At 41.9% G+C, this 20,412-nt stretch overlaps 1 protein-coding gene across 1 annotated transcript in view; it reads left to right on the forward strand.

The window, feature by feature from the left end:
- The window catches only part of pvalb6 (parvalbumin 6), a 49,541-nt gene extending 32,804 nt beyond the window's left edge, over nt 1-16,737 (forward strand). The window contains exons 2-5 of the mRNA XM_079564045.1: nt 13,528-13,593; nt 14,643-14,775; nt 14,867-14,976; nt 16,612-16,737. Coding sequence (XP_079420171.1) covers nt 13,533-13,593; nt 14,643-14,775; nt 14,867-14,976; nt 16,612-16,637 — 330 coding nt within the window. The 5' untranslated portion in view covers nt 13,528-13,532 and the 3' untranslated portion in view covers nt 16,638-16,737. The remainder of the gene's footprint in view (nt 1-13,527; nt 13,594-14,642; nt 14,776-14,866; nt 14,977-16,611) is intronic.
- The last annotated feature ends 3,675 nt before the right edge of the window (nt 16,738-20,412 follow it).

Genomic DNA, 20,412 nt, shown 5'->3' on the forward strand with positions numbered 1-20,412 from the left:
TAATTTCCCAAGGCACACCAGACAATATCTCATGGCACACTAGTGTGCCACGGCACAGAGGTTGAAAAACACTGGTGTACATGACGCACAACACTTATCTTTCAGTCTCATGTGAACATCCACTGACTGAACAGTGCTGTTTTACCAGGCAGTGTGTTATGCTCTGTCCTTTCACCCAAGAGTGAATGCAATGAATTGTCCCAAATAAAGAATATGGGATGCAGATTGTATTCACATAAATGTTTGCAGAATCTTTTCAACATGATTCAATTGTTTTGGTGGACGAAGAGAAAATGAGGCTCATAGAAGTCGAGACAAGACAGTTTTCGAACATGGCTGGTCAAGCAGAGAAAGCCTTTATGGAGATACTTGGACAGGACTGGAAGGCTACCGGTTAGATTTCTGTAAGTCCCTCTGTCTCTAGTTCCACAAGTGCAGCTGAGGAAAGAGTGCTGTGCGCCGAACATATCACATCTCCACTCTCAGGTTTAAGCAGTGGATATGACCCATTGTTGCCAAGGTGGAAGCCTGTCATGGGTGGATAAAATTAGCTACAGGCTTGGTTTAAAAGCTTTATTATCTTGTTTTTTTTAATGCTGCTTTTGCCACTTTTCTCAAGCATCCTCGAGAGCTCAGTCATAGTTGTCTGATTGGGATTTTCCTCCAGCTATCTCTTGGAGAAAAACTCCCTTGTTCAAAAACTTTGAAAGAGCAGTAAGTAACTGTAGTGGACTCTTTAGTTATAATAATAATAATAATTCAGTTGATGCAAAAGGAAAGGGGCAGCAGAAGTGCGAGCATTCATCTGTGAATCATTCAAAAAGGGGAGCAGCCGAATGATAAAATTAAGCTCTTTATTCATCAATTGACAAACAAGAACATATTCTCTGCGTCCATTAGAGCCTCAATCCGACAAAAAGATGCTCCTATTTGTGGCGGACTTACATGAAGAGTGGCAAATTGCTACATGAAAAAAAAGACTGCAACACGGCCGTTTACAATCGTACTTCTGTCATCGAATTCCTATTTTGTCCGTTTTGAAGGTTACGGTTCTTAAAATCTGAAACAAAACTGCCCCAAGTTCGAAGTACAGTTTTGAAATTTAACATGCATGAGACATAATTGTTATTGTGGCAAGAGCCCGAACAAAATGACTGTTCCAACTGTCCTGAACAACAAATTACAATTCACAAATCAATAGAGATAATCAAGTAATGAGAAGTCATGGGACGAGTCAGAAGTCCAATTTTCACGGAGCCATTGTTGTTTGTCATAATGCATCTCCGGAGTCATCATTCCACCATTACTGCCCCCAATCGCTGTCTCCTACTGTGAGTTTCATTCCTCTTTGATCATGCCCTCCCCTGTCCCGCTGTCCTCGGTCTCACACCCCCTCCCGTGGCATCCCGGGGCGCTCCGTGGTGGGGCGGTCCCTCCCTGCCCGGGACATGAAAGGAACAAGGCAGTGCAGTCAGGACAAGGTGATGGATGGCGGGACCAAAGCAGGAGTAATGGGGGAGACAGTGCCTCTGCAGTGCTTGTCACCAGGCTGTGTCGGGGAGAGATAGAGAAGTCAATGGAACGATGACAAAGGCGAGCTACGGAGCAGTTAGCATGATTTAGAGCGGCGGAAAATGAGAAATAGAGGGAGAGTATAAAAACGATTGACATAAAAACAGACAAAAACTATTGGAAGAAGTTGAGATGAAGGAGTAGTTTACTGTCCCCGTATGGCAATCTGTCCTTTTGACCCACCTTTCAAGGCTGCCGTGTGGTCGGGTGCTGTGCCTATAGCCGAAGAATTTCATTTATTTATTTCAAGCAAATAGTGTGCCGAGAATACACAATAGGCTCTGTGTAGCATGGAATGTTTTTGGCTAACTTCCTGTTGGCTAGTGTTGAGTAAAGACTAGACTACTTCCTGCCCACACTTTAATGTAGATTTAAAATAAAAGCTGATTTAGACAATAACACATGAAAACTTAAATAAACGTCAAGCCAAGTTTGTTTCATAGAAATTAGTTCAGATGGTGATGCTCTGCTCGAACTGGTAATTACAAGTTGTAAACTCGGAGACCTCCGAACTGCTGAAGTCTGAAGATAGTAATGGCGGCCCCCAGTGGAGGAGCGCAGCTGACAAAACTGTAACAAAACCACTGCTTCAGTGATGTGAATGTTGCTTTTGGTCACAGCTTTCAACAATGTTTTAATATGAGTTTATTGACCTGTAACACTCTGAGGTTGTAAGTTGTCATTTTTTAAGTGGGAAAGACACTAGAACGCACCACCATTCATCAAGACAGGTGCAAGCTGAAAAACAAAGCAAGACACAACTAACTCTCCACAGGAATAAAACGTTACCCTTGTGCACAGGTGATTGCATTTTCTCTGCAAATTTGGAGTCATACATATTATGAAGCTAACTAAAATGAGACCTTTCCCATTTAATCACGCTCTCTCTCTCTCTCTCTCTCTCTCTCTCTCTCTTTTTTGTTTTTTTAAAAACATAAACAAACCTTTTTGTTTCGTGATCAAAAGCTGTAGTGTTTTTCTGTTTGGACGGTTGCTATTCATTTGTAGTTTTTCTCTTAAATGGCAGCCTCCTGACGGGTGAGTGGTTCCATGTACTCTCGTTTTGAGATAATTTATTCTACATCCACTTAGAGCTCTCTGCCAATCGCCAGCACTGGTCCAGATTGTTGTGCCAGTCCTTGTCGACTGAGAGGTTTTGGCACCTGATTTAGCCAAACTTTCAAATGCTGGCCTGGTACACCTACATCCTTTATTTTGGCTACTCTCACAGGAGCTAATAGAAAATAAGCAGAGTTCGAATTAGTGTCTAATGGGAAATGCAAAAATGTAACAAACTGAATGACGGGCTCTTCATATCATTGCCACAGTGTAGTGGACAGAGATGGCTCAGTGACAGGGCTCAGCTCAGGTCAGTGGACATATCGTTGTGTCCTTGGGCAAGACACTTTCCCAAAATCATCCATCCCAACAGTGTATGTTAAAATGTCCCATCAGGCCTCGGGCCTGGGAAGGTCCCTCCAAATTGAGCACCCAAAAGGTCAGAGAAGAGGTTTGTCCCCTGCACAGGCACAGGTGGAAACAGCTGATCTTAAGTACAGTCTATAGTCGTTCAGCAGTGGTTTCCACACATACAAGCTCATTTCACCACTTTCAGGGATCAAAAACAGTGCTGTCATGGTTATATCAACAAACACTTTTCACAAATGACTCACTATACAACAAGAAAGCAGATTAATGAACATTATAAAGATGTTTAACACCTATAACTATCTCTCTCTAGCTGTAGGCTACTCTTAGCCAGAATTGGTAGAAATGTGAAAAAAATGAGAATAATGTGAAAAATAATACCAGCATTGCAAGATATCTAACAAAGATGAATTAGTGTTCAATTTAACAATGTGAAAAAGTTTGTCAGCAGCCGTCCATCATTCTAGCTTTCATTGTGTTTTGTGGTGAATGGGCAGAGATATTGGTTTGTTAAGATTAGGAGCAGAATGAGCCCAGCGGTGATGGTAATAGATGTAATCTGGACCTCGTGATTGGTCTCTAATGATGCCAAATGGCTTAAAGGATAAAAGACGGCTGATTAAAAGTGACAATTAAAAGTTGGCGGGAGTGCGAGGAGTGCAGGAAGAGATGGGATCTGGAAGAGATTACAACCGGGTCCCTTAGGTGTATTGGGGAGGGGTATTTAGCATCAATATAGCTATATCTAATAGGCAGTTACAGTGAGAAGAAATACATTTGAAAGAGTAGCCATTTTCAAACGTTCAAACATTCCTCGCTCTTTCTGAACATCCCAATTTCTTTGTGGGGATGAGTTTAAAGGGATATTTCAGGATTTTTGACATAGGGCCTCATTACTTGTTATCCAGAGTGTTGCTGATTTCTGGAGATATCAAACATATAAATGTCTGTGTCGATAGAGTAATTGTAACCATTTTGCATTGAAAAGCATCAGCTTCGTGATTGTATAAGCTACGCAGCGGCGGAGTGATCTGCTAGAAAATAGTCGTTTATATGGTTAGTCTGGTGAGTGATTTGCCTCAGGTGCACTGTGGAGCGGGTCAGACTGTTTTTAATGCAGGCTAGCTGTTACTGTAGAAATGCGCTAGCCTTGCACAAGCCTAGCCCCACGTAACTCTTCAAATATAAGAACTGCATGAATTACAAAAAAAAATCTCCAGAAATCAGCAACACTCTGTATAATTAGGAAATGAGGCCCTATGTCAAAAATCCTGAAATATCCCTTTAAGAGCAGGTTTTAGACCTTTCAGTATTTAGGAACTTTATATCATTCCTGGAGTCACATTATATCATTAACATCAAGTGTGACTGTGGTTCTCTTCATACTTGTCTCATAGGGGTTTTAGTGTGTCTGCCAACCACATACAGTAGTAGCCGCACCAGGCAATCTGCTATGTGGTGTGCCTCAGGGCTCCGTTCTGGGACCCCCTCTGTTTTTTGGAATGTTCTAATTCAACAGTTCACTGAATCCCATCATTTATTCGTTGACGATCTTCAGTTGTACTGTTCGTTGAAGACTTCTGAAGTTCACAAACTTGTGCTTTATTTGTCATTGTACAGTTGTACAACAAAATTACGTTCCGGTGTTGGGTTAGTCCTGAGCCGCTGTCAGAGCCACCTTAACCAATGGGCTAGCAGGGGCTGGAGCCCAGGGGCCTACCATAGGCAAGGGCTTATCAGATTTAAAGACACAAAAAGGTATTTATTGATTTTTTATTATTTTTTTCGCAGCATGACTGTACATTGTGCTGCGCTCCTACCTGGAGTAGGCCCGCTCTACCTGGCCCAGAGGGATACATGTAGGAATAGCAGGGTTAGGGTTTTTGTGGGATTTAGGGTTAGGGCTACAGGTAAGCGTTAGGGCTATGGGTTTGCGCTGAAGGGGGATGGGGGCCTACAGTTCTGTTTAAGCCCTGGGGCCTATGTGTACATTAAGGCGGGCCTGGCCGCTGTGACTGAGCGCGCCATCATTGTGGGCCAACCTGAGCGGCTTGTTTTTTGGAGGTTGGGGAAACTGGAGTACCCTCAAGTGCTCCTCTGAAACAGTTCACGGTCCAGGGTTTGTCCTTGTATCAGAGTGTGGTGCCCTGCATGAGGTTAGCTCTTCCACCTCCTGCTTCCTCTTCCTCAACTCCACAACAGTCTTTCATCACCTCCTCGTTTGTCCCATTTTTTGTTTCCTGTTGCGCCTCTGTGATGCCTCCACTGTGCGGCAGGTGTGGGGGGCTCTTGTTGCCTCTTCAGTGTTTCAGAAGAACTTTTACTTCTACCGACTCTCTGCAGTAAAAAAAAAAAGAGAAAAATAATCTGCTGAAAAATACAAATTAAGTTTGCAGAAAAAGGCAAAAAACACTGCTGTACCAAAAGAGAGGGAAGTTGCTCCTTAATCAAAGAACTGATTGAACCGTTTTTTTTTTTTTAAGAGACACTGATTATCGCCCCAGACAGTGAAACTCTCTCAGAGCTACTGCACTCCGACTCTGCATCAAACTTCCTCTCAAGTGAAGCATTCTCGTCCAAACTGACTCAGTGTTGCATTTTAAAAGCTGATGTTTTACTACTGTGAGGCAACTGTCACTGTAAGCCGCTATACACTTAAAGTTTATGTACTTACCTACAGGGGGCAGAGCAGTGAGGGGAAGTTTACAAATTCTGTCCAGCACCAGGCTGTTCGTATTTAGCATCAGTGGTAGTTCCTGGTGACAGTTCTATAATCTGAAAACAGTCCATAATAGCATCAGGAAAGTTAAAGTAGCATAATATACCCCGTGTAATCAGCTCGCCACAATTACAATGACTACCATATCCTTGCACTATTATTCGGGCGGCAATTTTAAACCGTATCCACAAATTAATGTAGCAAGAGGGGATACTTGAGTGTGGATTATTAATAGAGAAGTTTGATTAGCGCGAGCAAAGTGAGAGAATACTGACCTTCCAGTGAACCGGGACAAAGCCTTGTGTCCCAAGAATAGTCACGGGCAGAGGGAGGGGGTCTGAGTATAAAACAGGAGCCATGAAGAGGATCCTGTACTGGCAGCACCTGAGCCCCTTTTGCTCTTCACCCAGTGAGCGTCCAGAGCAGGTAAGACACAGCGCCGAGATAACACACGAGGAGAAGCTGTTGAATCCGGGAGAGCTTTAGATGAAAGCGCTGATAATTCTGACAGTTTATATTACTCATTCTGTGGTGGTCATTTGTAATTATGACACGTCACTAACCGCCAAAATTCACTGCTTTAAACTCGACTAGGAGGTGATGTTATTTTTCACAAAAGATAAGATGAAGATTGCCACTTTATCAACAAGGTAATTACTTTTTCGAGATTGAACCTATTTTTCAAGGTCGAGTTTTAATTAGCCAGAAATAGACTTACTCACACAGCCGGATGCAGCTACAAAGGGCCGTTTGTTGGGGCCCAAAGCAACATACTGTTAGGGGTCCAATGTTATTTCATCATTGGTTTAATTTTTTGCTAACCAAAACAAAACGAATCAAAAAGTAAATCCTGAGGAGGAACACTCTAAATGGATAAATGTCTGGATATCTCCCACAAAAAGCAAAAGAAAAATAGAATCGACAAATCCCAACAAGATCCAAGCTCCTGATGGAACTTTGACTTTGATTATTTCCTCTATGAAGAAATCCAACTACAAGTAACTCAAATGCTCCACGAATGAGATTAAACTTCCCAGTTTGGGGCTCCCCTTGGGAATACGGGCCCCTTGCCTCTTCATGATTTGTTAATAGTTAGACACAACTCCGGGGCTCCAACACCGAAAATGCTGATGCCGTATAGAAACACTTCTGTTGCAGACTCATTATGTTTATCATTCGTGAATATTTATCAGGATGCTTCAAAGAAAAGCGGTCCATGTTAATTAATGACGGTAATATTTTTGTTTATGCGTCACATTGAAGTATGTACGGGCTTTAAACACTGCTGTCATGTGGAGATTAGAGGGAATTTACATGTATAATGAGTTTGGTGATATTTTATGCAAATATCATTGTCTTCAAGCTGATAATGTAAATGTGTTATGATGAAGCGACATGCCAGCGTGTTAAGTGCTCTGTTCATTCCAGATCTACTGTGCATTACTCTTGACATCTCTTGGGATTGTGACGAATAGATGAAAATGATTCAGATTCAGCTTTACCTTGGTTACTGTTGTTTCTGATAGTCATTTTTGGGCTTGGATACATTTTTCATTTTGAAATCCGGTCTGTCAATGGTTTATACTGTATCTCCTCTGCTCCTCTACTTCACCTGCCCCGTTACTGTTCTTTATTGCTCCATTGAGATAGCTCAGAGATGAGCTTTTTCTGAATAAATGGAAGTACGGACAAGGATGTAAAAATTTTATCGAGAAAATAAGAATGTGATCCATCCTGTTGCCGTTACCTGTCAGGAGTAGTCGGAGATCGACCACGGTGCAGCGTCTGGGATCCTTATCCGTATCTAATACTATATAGCTTGGTTTATGGTAGTACCCACCTAAAGAGTACCCAATAGTGCGTGTTTTAGGTTGAAGAGAGACTCAAGAGCACACCAGGAGATCCACAAGGTAGATACAGTACTTAAGGCAATGGAAGGTTAAGAGTTCTTTGTGGTATCTTAAGAGAACTTGTCACTTTATGAATTTGAAGTCCATTTTATTTGAAACATAGACCTGGTGATGTTGGTCAATGTGTTTTTTTTTTGTTGAGCTCTTGGCCAGGCCACTCTTGAGATATTCCTGGGTATTTCCTGGGACTTTGCTGAGTCATCTTCGGTGCAGAAGATGACTCAAGAACCCTCCCCAAAGATGGTCATCATATTTCCTAGGACATTTCTGAATCCAAAGACATTTTATAAAAGTACATATCACTTCATCGAGTGTTCTACCCCACTGTAACTCTTGCTCTGTCTCCGTCACCGTAATTGGAAGCTGCCTTGTTCGAGCGGCAGATGCTTTAGAGTCCCGTCCCGTAGCCTCTGCAGGGTTGGGCTGTGGACCGCGGTGATAATGTCCCAAACGATCGCTCCTCTTATCACCTCCATTCTGCCCCGTCTGTGCGGCTGCATGTGTTTGTTCTCCGAGAGCGCCATTGTTCCTCCACGCTCGCTCGCTCCTATCGCTTCAGAATCAATACACAATGTAATACACACGGAACAGATAATTGCCTACATGGGCCCGCAGAGTTTCTTTTTCTCTTTGGAAGATGAACACCGCAGATCGCTGGCAATTTAGATAGAGCAAGAGTAAAGAGGGGGAGGCTTTGGGGAAGGAGAGGATGACTTTGCGTACATCTGCAGTGTGGTGTGTTGGTGGAGCACAGTTAGGCAAACACTAATGATCCAGTTAGTAGAAGTTATGTTGGTATGTTGAAGGTTGAATGGACATTGAAGATTATAATATTAGATTATATTATTAATTCATGATTATAACAAATCTGCAAGCTCAGTTGTTTCTGACATTTGTCCATGGATCCCAGGGTCAGTGGTTTGAATCACGGTTTTACCACTTGGCTGGTAAAGCATTTGTCCTCTGACCCTCAGCTTGGCAGTGTGATACTCATTTTTGGCAGGATACCATGCCCCACAAGTGCTTAATGTGTGAGAGAATGCTTCCTTGATGTGAAGAGGATTATCTTGCTATTTTTGTCTCATAGATTGGTGAGAGAGAGATATGATGAATCACAAATTCCTTAGAATAAATCTAGGGTGACCATATTTTCCACATTAAAAACTGGGACAAAAATGGGAATGTATGTTTTAATTCTAATATCCATTAAATAGACCACTCTGATTTGAGATGATAGAATTAGCTATTTAATTGGTTCTATCAGTATGTTGTGTTTGACGTGCTCATTAAAGGGACTAGACAGAAGTTGTCATTTTCTTACTCACTACTGGCACCTCAGGTCTTGTGCGTAACTGCAGTCTCTATGTTAAGTTTGTGCATGACGATGTTGGTATCTTTGGCCTGAAATACCAACTTTTTGAGTGAAATTGCAGGATTTTAGGGAATTGGTTTGGGCTCATTCGACACATGAGGACATTGCTGGAGCAAGCAGCGGTGGAAAATATATTATTTTCTAGCCGAGTCCCTTTAAGTTTCTGGTCGAAACGCTGCTTCTGGCGTGTCACTGGTGAAAAACCTGGGACAAATCATGGTTTTGGATAAACTCACGGAGACATGGGACAGACAGGACGCCTGGTCACCCGAACAGAATCTTGCTTAGCATACGAAATGGAGAGCTTGGAATATCCCTATCTCGCAATCTTTGTGTTCTTATTTGGTGCTTGAGTAACTTTGTCATCAAAAATTAGCAAACATTACAGGCAGAACAAATCAAGCTCGATACTGAACAGATATTGCCATGGAGACTATGATTCCACTTGCATGTGAAGACACAGCCCTGTAATGCAATTCCCTGTTGTCTCCAGCGCTTCGATCCCAGCCCGCAAACAACATGTAACAAGAGCTGACGAGAGGGACACACAATCTGCAAACTCAACTCTTTTTTTATTTGTAACACATCTTCACATTGTGCTCCTGCACCGCCGGCCAAAGAGCTCAGCGGACTCAAGTTCCCTACAGTAGGATTCTGAGCCGTGCTCCTCCTCCTACGGCCCGCATTGGCACCCTCCATTGTGCTCGTGGTCTTGGTTGGGTTACCCGCACGCGTCCTGAAAACATGAGGAAGGTGACACTCGCCAGGGAAGCCCACATTGGCAAAGGGTGCTGCATGCTTATGCCACAAGAGACGCAATTAATACAGTCCTTAATACAGTCCACCTCAAGGTTATCTCCGCTCACAGAGGATTAGCGCATCAGGATTCAGCGAGAGATGGAAATGACGAGCAGATATCAAGTGGTTTGGCTGTCCGCCACGACAATCACCACTTCACTTCTGTGAGGAGAACAAACAGGTGTAGAATGGATAGATGGTCATGACATCATAGGACTATTCCATTAATCACATTTGTGCCACAATTTTCAAGAAGTTTCTTAATCTAAAGTGGAAGTTCCTCCAATTGTTTGCGAATATGACTATAGCCATGAGATATGAGAACAGCTTAAATAAATAAACACATTACACGGGCAAAGACCCCACTGTGGAAACCATAATGCTTCTTTCTTGAACAAATACATAGTGGCACTCTGACTGGGATATCAGGTCAAATCAGCGCTTTCCTCCTCATTTCACGGTAAATTGTCTCTTTTCCCTGAAGACTCCTTTATACACAGTAAAGGTCACAGAAGGAGTGAGGGGCTGTGTGAAGATAAAAGATTGGGAGTGGAGCCACACAGGTTCGGCACGTGTCGGTATTGATCTGTATGTGCGGGACTGTTTTAGTGAAGTAGATAAGCAGTCCCTCTGCACATACATCACTGCAGCATGACAAGACTGTGGAGTGTGGATGCGGACGACTGCCCTGCTCTCAAAGGCTTTTCACTCTCCGTTAATGATGTTGCGGTGTTCAACGAGCCCATTATTTCAACAGTAAAGAATAAGAAACATGATCACTGCCATTGTACGGTTTCAGCAGGAGATTTCTCAAATTGACCGTGTGTAGAAATCACCTCAAAGTCTCGCTGCTCTGGAACAGCAGCTCTTGGGATTGGAAAGTTGGGTAGAAAGTTGGGTACTCCTGTGAAAGGGAGAAAGAGCGAGACAGTAAGTTGAACTGAAGATGCTACACACTTTAGGGAGATGAACCAACAAAGCAAATACGCCTCTGAGTCAGACTGTCACAGAGTCTGTTCTAATATTAGTTTCACTATGTATCACAAACTCTGAGATACATTAGTCATTCACAGCTGAAAGCATATTTGTCATTTACATTAGTGAGATGTATTCTTTCTGCTGCAAAGCCTAGCCCCGTTACGGTGACTTCGATTTGCAGGTCTTTGAGGTAAAGGCGTTTTTTGAAGTCGAGTTGCTGCTGCCAAATGAAGGTGCTCATGTGTTTTGCGTATATATACACCCTGGGCTGCCCTTCAGGATGATGCAGCAGAAGCTGAGGGACAGTATTTCCAAGAGTCAGAAGGACAGCCACAGAACTGACCAGCTCAGCACAACACACACACACACACACACAACAACACTGACTCTATATATCGTCTCCGTGCGGTTTGAAGTTACACATTGAGCGTTCTATAGAAAACTGTATAACCTTGCTGATTCTGGGTAATTGTCTTATTGGCTCATTTAAGTCTGTGGCGGTTTCTCTAAGCTTTAATGTTTGCTGCTAAGTTCGAATCACAAAGGCAATGCATTTTTAGGTTTAATATGTGTACGTCTGTACTTTACACCTCTACAACCATCTTTAGAAACGCCTGTGATCTATTGTAATGTTATTTCAATGCCCCTGTTTCAACAATGACTTTCTGTGTTTTTAACATTCACTGAGAAGCGACTCTTGCTTTTTACTTGGCAGGAACACGAAAAATGTGATATTATGTTCCCGAAATTGTTCAGTCCTACAAGAAAGGCACTTGGCATGAAAAACAGATCCAAGTGAATCAAAGTGAAGGAACAGTTTTCACATCTTAAATCAGTAATTCTAGCATTCATTAGGCGAGAAAGAAAGAAGTATGTGGTTCTGTACAAAGAGCTACAGCCTTTTCTTCCCGATGCGTTAAGCCTCATTGTGCATTGCCATCATGTAGGCTAATAATGTGATAAAATACCCTCTTTATTGTGTCATGAATATGTATTTTGTAATAAATTTGGTAACTGCACACTATTGAGCAGTCTATAATGCGGTAGTAAGTCCTGCGAAGTCTTAACTCAGCAGCCAGTTCCTTGAAGTGACCATCTCGCGGCTGTCAGGGAGCGTGCGGCTGCATTAACTTACTTAACTATAGATTTTTCTGTCCCCGCCACCTCTAAATGAACTGTCACCGGCCGCTTTTACCCGCTCAAGTTCACGGGCATGAGACCAAAGCAGAGCGCAGCGAGCTCTGTCGAATTCTCTAATCTCTGTGCCACTCACCTCCGTCGCATCCTGGACACGTGTCTCACAAGTGCCACCTCTGTTCATTCAGGGGTCCGTGGGAAGGCGATCCTTTTATGGTTGGATTAAAGTGATAGTCTGTACGTGTACGGAGTGAGGAGAGATAGAGTGAAATTTGAAAGTAAACTATATAACTATACTAATCCCCCCCCTCTTCAACCAGGAAGCCCGTCTTATACTTTGCAAAAAATGAGGAGAGCAGGAACCGAATTTTCAAAAGTAAGCGATCAAGCTCCTCCCCCTCCCTCCTGATTGGACCTGACAGGCTGGTTCACAGGAAAAGCTCGTCTCATTGGTCAACGTGGGAGGATACTAAACTCTGATTAGTTGCTGAGATCCGGGAAAGGGGGACTGCAAAAAATAATATGTATATATCATTGCTTATTTTACATCAAAATGCAAGAGCAGGTGGCCGCTTTTGCACATTTTGTAAAATTGTAATACATTTAGAATTCCGGACTATCACTTTAAAGGGACTATATGGAGTTTAAAACTAAGTATGTTCATCCCCCTACATGTTCCAGCAATGTCCTGATGTGTAGAATGAGCCCAGACCTGTTCACCACAACTGCCTCTAAAATCCTGCACTGTCACTCAAAAAAGGGTTCATTCGGGTCCGAAGTGCCGTCATGCACGAGCTTAATATAGAAGGTGCAGTTACGCATATGACCTGAGGTGGCGGTAGTGAGTATAAAATGGCTAACTTGCGTCTAGCCCCTTTAAAGTCTTATATTATACGAGTAGTTCAATCCCAGCCTGAAACAGTGCATATGCCAATACTGTCACAGAGCATTTTAGGCAAGGTCCTTGACCCAGTGGCGGAGTCCAAACTTCTTTTTCACTGGGGTGGTCAGAGGGGGGTTGGGGGGAGGCTACGTAAGATGGGGTGGCCGCTTGAGGACCGGGATATGTGGTGTTTTGATGCCTCATTAATTACAAACAAAAAGGAGTTTTCAGCCTATCTGTGTGCAGTGGCCTGTCGAATTCCAGAGGGGGCCAGTGCCGACCCAGGCCCCCCTGTAGCGCCGCCCCTGCTTTCACCCAACTTGCCTGTGCTAGTGTGTAAGCCTGATTGCATGATTGGTGGTGGTCTGATACAGCACAGAATAGCAGACAGGTTTCCATCAGTGGCACCCAGTAACAATACAATGTAAATCACTTTTGTTTTGTTAAAGGTGCTGTATGAATCTAAAGCAGTAGTTCTCAAACGCTGGACTCTATATGCAACTCTTTTCTTTGCCTCCGATCTGTCTGGAGGTGCATTTTGTGTCCGTCTGTCTCGAGTTTGCACTGTGCAGCCCTCTGTTAATTCATTCTGTCAGTCAGCAGCTCCTCACCCGGTTCGTCCGTGAGGTGTCGGGGCTGTAAGGCGAGAACTTGCTCCCTGTTGCTACCTTGGTTGTAACACTCTGCCCTCCATGTCCTCTTCTCTCTCCTTCCCTCTCCTCTCTGGCAGCTAAGATGGCAATGAGCGGCATCCTCAGCAGCGACGAGATCAAGAAGGCTCTAGACGCTTTTGCAGGTAAGGCTGCCGGATCGTTTCTATGTCAAATTCTAGAAAATAGAGAAGAAAAATGTGCATGTACTGACTAACATTTAGAGCTAGTTCAAATGTTTTGCTCTTTACAAACTAGACAAGCTACCAGACTAAGTAGGCCGATCAAGAAGGGGGAGGGGGGTCGAACTGCCAACCCTAATTTTATATGAAATTTACCAAATGCGGCCCCGTTTTTTGCACAACCTTGTATGGGTATGTAATTTCATCATTTTCAGAGTCTAAACAAATAATAACAAACCCTCAAATTGCTTCTGTTGCCGGCCAGTAAAGATTCTAAATGAACCGCACCCAAAAATCGCTATCATTGATAATTGTGTCATGCTTGAAGCCACTTTAATTTGCTTTGTCAGTATGTTAGAGCAGACATTTGTGTGGATCTAATTATAAAGCCTTTATATCAATCATGAACTCGCATGATAGCTGTTTGCTGCTCCCTGAAAGTTGTATAACGTGGTTATAGACTAAAGCAGCCATTCTCAAGAGTATCGTGGCCCACTTATCGATCCAAAAGAGTTATGGACTGCTGAATAAATAAGAATATTTTTCCTATCACAATATAGGTTTTTGTTCTTGTTTTGAAACCACTGCTGTAAAGTAATGCTGGAATTTGAAAATTCAGAATGAGTTTCAACCAAAACTAACAAACAATTTAAAATGTTGACACGCTCGCTTTCTTTGTTTATAAACAAAAAAAATCAGTGACATGGCCTTTAAAACGCTTCCACTGATCAAAACCACATTTCTCACAAATTTAGGCAGCGTACAGTGAAATGAGGTCGAGAAGTTTTTTCCTTTTCTTTTTTTATTTCCATTCTGTTTCGAGTTTCTGAATCCTCTGGCAATCACATGTTCTCAATGTGGGAATAGTCTGTCACAGTGCAGAAAGCCTCTCCTCCTTTCAATTAACTGTCTGCCTTGAGGGCTCATCTTCCACTAGATTAAAGTTACTTTTAGGAGGACACCCACTTTCATTGACATTAATGTTGGGTGTCTTACCTGTGTTTCGGGAACAGTCGCCGAGTCGTTCGATGTGAAGAAGTTTTTCGAGATAGTGGGCCTGAAGTACAAGTCTGCTGAGGACGTGAAGAAGGTGTTCAAGGTGCTGGACGCGGACAACAGCGGCTTCATCGAGGAGGAGGAGCTAAAGTAGGGCAGTTTAATTGACAAACTGAATAGAATGAAACCAAGTTCTTACGAAGTATGCTAGCTGTGTCTTTATTTGTCTTTGTTCCTGTAGATTTGTCTTGAAGGGTTTCTCCAAAGATGGCAGAGACCTGACAGACAAAGAAACCAAAGCCTTTTTAAAAGCAGCCGACAAGGACGGGGACGGCAAGATAGGAGTGGAAGGTAAACATGGATGGACCTCTTGCAGCACAGTCCACTTACAGGTTAAAGCAGAACTAAGTAACTCCTGCCCCTAGAGGCCACAAGCACCACTGCAGGGGTCATAGCATGTTGAGTTTTGTCACACAAACTTGGCTGTAAATACTGCTAAAGTGGCGCTAGGCCATAGTTAGCTTTACCCGTTAGCATGTTAGCTTCTTCTTTGTGATTCTATTAGTGTGTATTGGCTCTCCGGGTCGGAGCAGGGAAAGTACTGCTTTAATTAACTAAGCCATTTTGTAACGAGAGGCAATTCATGCGCTCCTCCAACAGTTCTCAAAGACTGAGATACACAACTAACTTGTACCCAATATTACAAGTATCACAACTGAAAGAGAATCATCTTCTCTGCTGTATCGTAGTACAAGTTGTCAAACAGAAAGTCTTATGAACAGGGTTGTTTGAAATTGAAGATGTTTCGCCAGTTATTCAAGAAGGTTTTTCACCTCTTCACGTCTTGTACTACGATGGAAAGGTTCTAGACAACAAAGAGCCGACACAGTGCTATTCTGAAATTTTTAAAAATTTATATTATTTGGAATGTAACAAACTATTATTTTTGCATGTCGAAGTCAGTGTAAAATAAGCATCATAATGATTAATGCATACCATTGCTTGTCAATCAGAACATAATACAGAATTAAAGGTGCATTATGCAACTTTTTATATGGCAAAAAAGGTGATATTTGTATGTATTTGACCTTGTAGAGACCCAGCAGCTGTATGAGTGGGCAACATGGTGCCTTTACTTTCCATCACAGTGGTCTCTAAAATGCTCCCGGATCAATTGTTTAGAAGGTTTTCACTGCTGACAGACCCTTCCACCAAAAAACCCTACAAAACGAGTGATCCTGGAGCGTCCCAGAGACCACTGTGATGGAAATTAAAGGTGCCATACGGACCACTCATACAGCCGCTGGGTCTCTAGCAAAGACGTCACAAATGTCAACTCTTTTTTTGCGTATAAAAAGTTGCATAATGCGTCTTTAAATAGAGACGGGAGCAGTTCATACTCAATTTCAGTGAATATTTATCTGGATGATTATCTGGACTTCCCCGTGTTACCCCGTGCCAAACACAAGAGATTTAACGTAGCCCTGTAGAGCATGAATTTCTGAGTATGTCAAAAAAAAAAAAGGCAAGTCTCATGCCCATTCGTGTGAAATGACCAGAATGCTCACTCCAGCCACTAGGGGGCAGCTTAAATTAAAAAGGGAGAGAATTCCGCACGTGTCCAGCAGAGGGCATTGACATAAGAGATCAGGATGTAAACAGCATATTATAGCCATGTGGTAAATGCTCAGTCTACCGCAGGGCAGCTGCGGCTACAATAGTAACTTATACCATCTAGTGTGGACCCAATAAATAATGACTTTATGTAGCACTTTGACAAACGTGTGACACAGGCTGATAAGTGTAAGCCGTTGTTGTTTATTAGGCCACAGTCCTTTAACATACATGTGAGCCGCCGTTCTTCAACACTTCTGTGTGAGCTGTAGTGGTTTGCCACATCCGTATTGAGTCAACAACTTTAGAGTATTTCAATAGAAAAGAGAAACCAGCCTCCACTCACGCAATGTTCCTCTTTTTATTTTTCAGAATTCACCACTCTTGTGAAAGAATAACTTCCGCAGGTCCATGGAAGACGGTGTGGCCATCTTAAGCATATCCTGAGCCCTGTCGCCCCTCCCCCTATGCGCCCCTTACCCCCAACTCACACACAATGCACCTGGCTCCTCCCTATTGCAAGTGTGCCGTAGTGCACTGTAGAAACTATAGTCCCTGCCCTAATCACGGTTTATTTGATCCGTTTTGTACAAGCCGTTCTGTTGAAACGCATTTTAGAGCAAGATGCTAAAGGCAAGTCAAAGAAAGAAATCCCAGCTGTGTCCATGATGTTTCTCACCCTGCTCACTTTCTCTTTGTTTTATCCTTTCTCTCTCTCTCTCCTTCCTCTTTCTCTTCTGTCCCTTCATCCATGACCCCATCCGTCTCTCCCTTCGCTCTGGTAATGGGCTGTTGTAAAAGAAAACATACCAAATGAAGAAAGAGGTCAAGCTGTGAACAAAAAACTAATAAATTGAAAACAACAAATCCTCGACGAGACTCATCTGTTGGTCGTTTTTTTTTAAGAGCTCAAATACGATCTTAACTTCAGAAAATGGAGCTGGTGGTTTTTGCCAGTTGTGTGTTTCTACAACAATATAAACGACATGCATTGTTTTCCGTGGTTTACTGAAGTCACCATGAATGAAACAAACTATGCTTTTTATAAGGAAGATAAAACAGTCACTCTGACATGATTAAGGCGAGACAATGCAGGTGAAAAGGGAAGCTGTTTTAATTTAGAGATATCAATTTGAAACTTATGCCTCGGATTACTGGCATAAATATGAGAAAATAATGTAATTTATTTGTTTGGGACAGTGCGTGTTATTGAACATACATGGGTCTCATGCATGCATGGGCTAATTTCCATCCGTCGTCCTCATGTGCACTCTCAAACACACTCTCCTTCATCCTGGCCTATTGTACACACACAAAGTTTGCTGTCATTTTATGTTTTCATATAAAAACAAGACCTTTTATGTCTTAAAATGCCCAAAATTTCCAATTTTTTAGGACAAAATCTGAATAATGGATTGGGCCAGGTTAAAATGTGTTTTTATTTTCTTGACATATTAGTTACTAGTTAGTGTTGTTTGTGTGTTGGTGTGTTAGTGTTGGTTTTTGAAACAAGCTGTTTTAGTGAGATTTTTTTTTTATTAATAAAAATATATATATGTTTTTTTACAATTGCCCAAATAAATCAATGGAGAAACATTAAATTAGTTAAATAATTAAACATGTTATTGCGAAGATTAGGCATATTTTTGGTTTCCAGGTGAAAGTTTATATGTTATATGAGGCCAATTGGCCCAAAAAGAAGACTCATGCCTCGACTGTGCATATGACACATTAGACACATTTTTGAAAAAACATAGTTAACACAATTATACTTACACTTTTACCCAGCTTTCTTTAGTTGTCTGACCTTTCTTGTGGTATTGATGACTATTTTTGTGAAGTTTATAGTTTCACTTCCTTATTGGACACTAACAGGAAGTGACATAGATGAAGGCAAACTATTTTAACCTGTTGCCGTGCCGACCATGTTACGTCAATGGGAAATGAGTCAAACTGCTCTGTAACTTTACCTTTATCTTTGTCACTTCTGTCAGCAGCTTCAAAATTCTAATACATTTTTTTTCCTGCACAACATTTTTCATTTCACTGAAATAAAATGATAATTATTACTTACAACAGATGTCATCCATCTAAATAAGTCATAATTTCAATAAATTCAATAAAACAATCCACATGTATTTACATTTTATTTGATCACCCAGTAAGACACAGCTACAGCTGGATACATCTTGATTCAAACGGACGATTTTGCGATAAACCAAATCCCTTGTTCAGGGCTTATGCTGGAGACTGAATCTCTAGAAGCTGAAGTGGGTGCAAACACGAAGAACAGAACAGTGCGTGGGTGTTATTACTCATTTTGACAAATTTGTTCAGTTTTATTTGATCTTCATTTAACCAGGAAAGTGTTACTGAGATTTCAGCTTTTCCAATGAGTTCTGGCCCTATGGTATACGTTAAAACCCCAAAACTTGGAAAAAGAAAAGTTTAAAGATTCACTTTAACGGAAAGTACTATGTGACAACGATATCACCTCATCGTCTCAACTGGGTGCAGACACAGTTGCGTGTAATCCAGAATAAGGCTGTATTCAGAATAAGTGCGCACCAGTTCGGAGACTACGGCACTGTGGAGCCATTAGCGCTATTGGAGTCACACAGGGGTTCAATTTGGGTTAAGTATCCCCGGCGGAGGGAGCGAAGCGGCAGAGAGGGGATTCTGACTGTCTTTAGTGGGCCATTTTCCTGCCTGAGAGCACACGGGTGTCAGCTTCAGCACCTATCACACACCAGTGCAGGCAAGAGCTTGTTACTGACACCAGGGGAGGCTGACGGCACTCACTCACAGGGATTTAGCACGAAAAAATATATATCTTTGACACAACATCCATGATTGGTGCAGTTTTTATAATCATATAGCAAATAGTAAAGTGTACAATAGGATGATGAATTATATAAACACAGTATCAAGTATCAAAAATTTGCCTCAATCTTTACAAAACAGTAGTTTCCATTATTCATTAATTACACAATTTACAAAAATGTACCTAACTGCACCGTCTCGCAGGTTGAACAAAAATGCGCGAGTCAAATATTAAACAGAAGATATTTACACATTTTTAAAAAATCCAAAATTAAACGAGTTTTTACCTGAGTAAGAGCTTTTTACGAAGGCACAGAGTGTCTATTGCACGTTCAAATAAAATCATTTCTTGTGTATTTTAGATGAACCTACAGCTATTTATTTGCTTAAGCATGCACTAAGCTGTATAACAGGTTCACAATAAGATGTTTTAAAGCCACATTGTGGAACATTCTAGGTCGCCATAATGAAATAGATTGTTTGTTTATAAGGTAAAATGTTGCGCAGCGTAGCTTTAAATAGAATGGTTTCCAGAGCCAAATGAGTGGGACAAAGTGACCAAGCTTTCTTATTGGCTGCAGTCTGTGTTCATTCTCCACACATTCCAATAATAATCTTAACCTATAGCTTTTGTATTTGGCAGATATTTCGTGTGTGTTTTTTTTGTACATTCTGCCAATTGAATGAACAGCAACTTTGCTATTTTAAAACATGGCTTTTGCTTTTAAGTTGCTACTCCCGCGCAAGCTAGCTCCGGTGTATTGATAAAGAGCAACCACATAAATATTCATTACGCAGCTGAATTGATCCGGTGAATGGCTTACGCTCTGGGAGGCAAAGTAAGGATATTCACGGTTCTACAGCTTCAGTGCGTCTTTAAGTGCCGATAGCGATCTCAAAAGCAGGATGTATGATTTAGTTAGACGTAGCTTCGGGGTTTTCGGGGAAGCATCCAACATCCTCCACCTTTTTCACTGCATCTATTACGAACTTCGATCCAAGTTAATTCACAAGGTTTCCAGCCGGAGATGGGGCTGTATGGCATGAAAATGACAAAAACACTTCCATTTTATTTACAACAAGCAAACCTACAATGGGTTTGGAGAGTATACATGCCTCTCTAGTTATTCCTATTACTGTTGATTTATCTTTCCATGTTTTATGTATTGTTGAAGGCTGATCCATGTAGAATAGAAATGATTAACCTCTTAACCTACATCTTAAAGGAACAGGTCACCGTTTTTACATACTGAGATATGTTCTTACCTGAGCTTAGATGAGTTTATACGTACCTGTCCGGTCTTTGTGCCCGTGGAAGAGCATGGAGCTGCAGGAAAAAATTGGGAGAGA

This window comes from Gobius niger (assembly GCF_951799975.1).
Source record: "Gobius niger genome assembly, chromosome: 10".
NCBI classification, from domain to species: domain Eukaryota; kingdom Metazoa; phylum Chordata; class Actinopteri; order Gobiiformes; family Gobiidae; genus Gobius; species Gobius niger.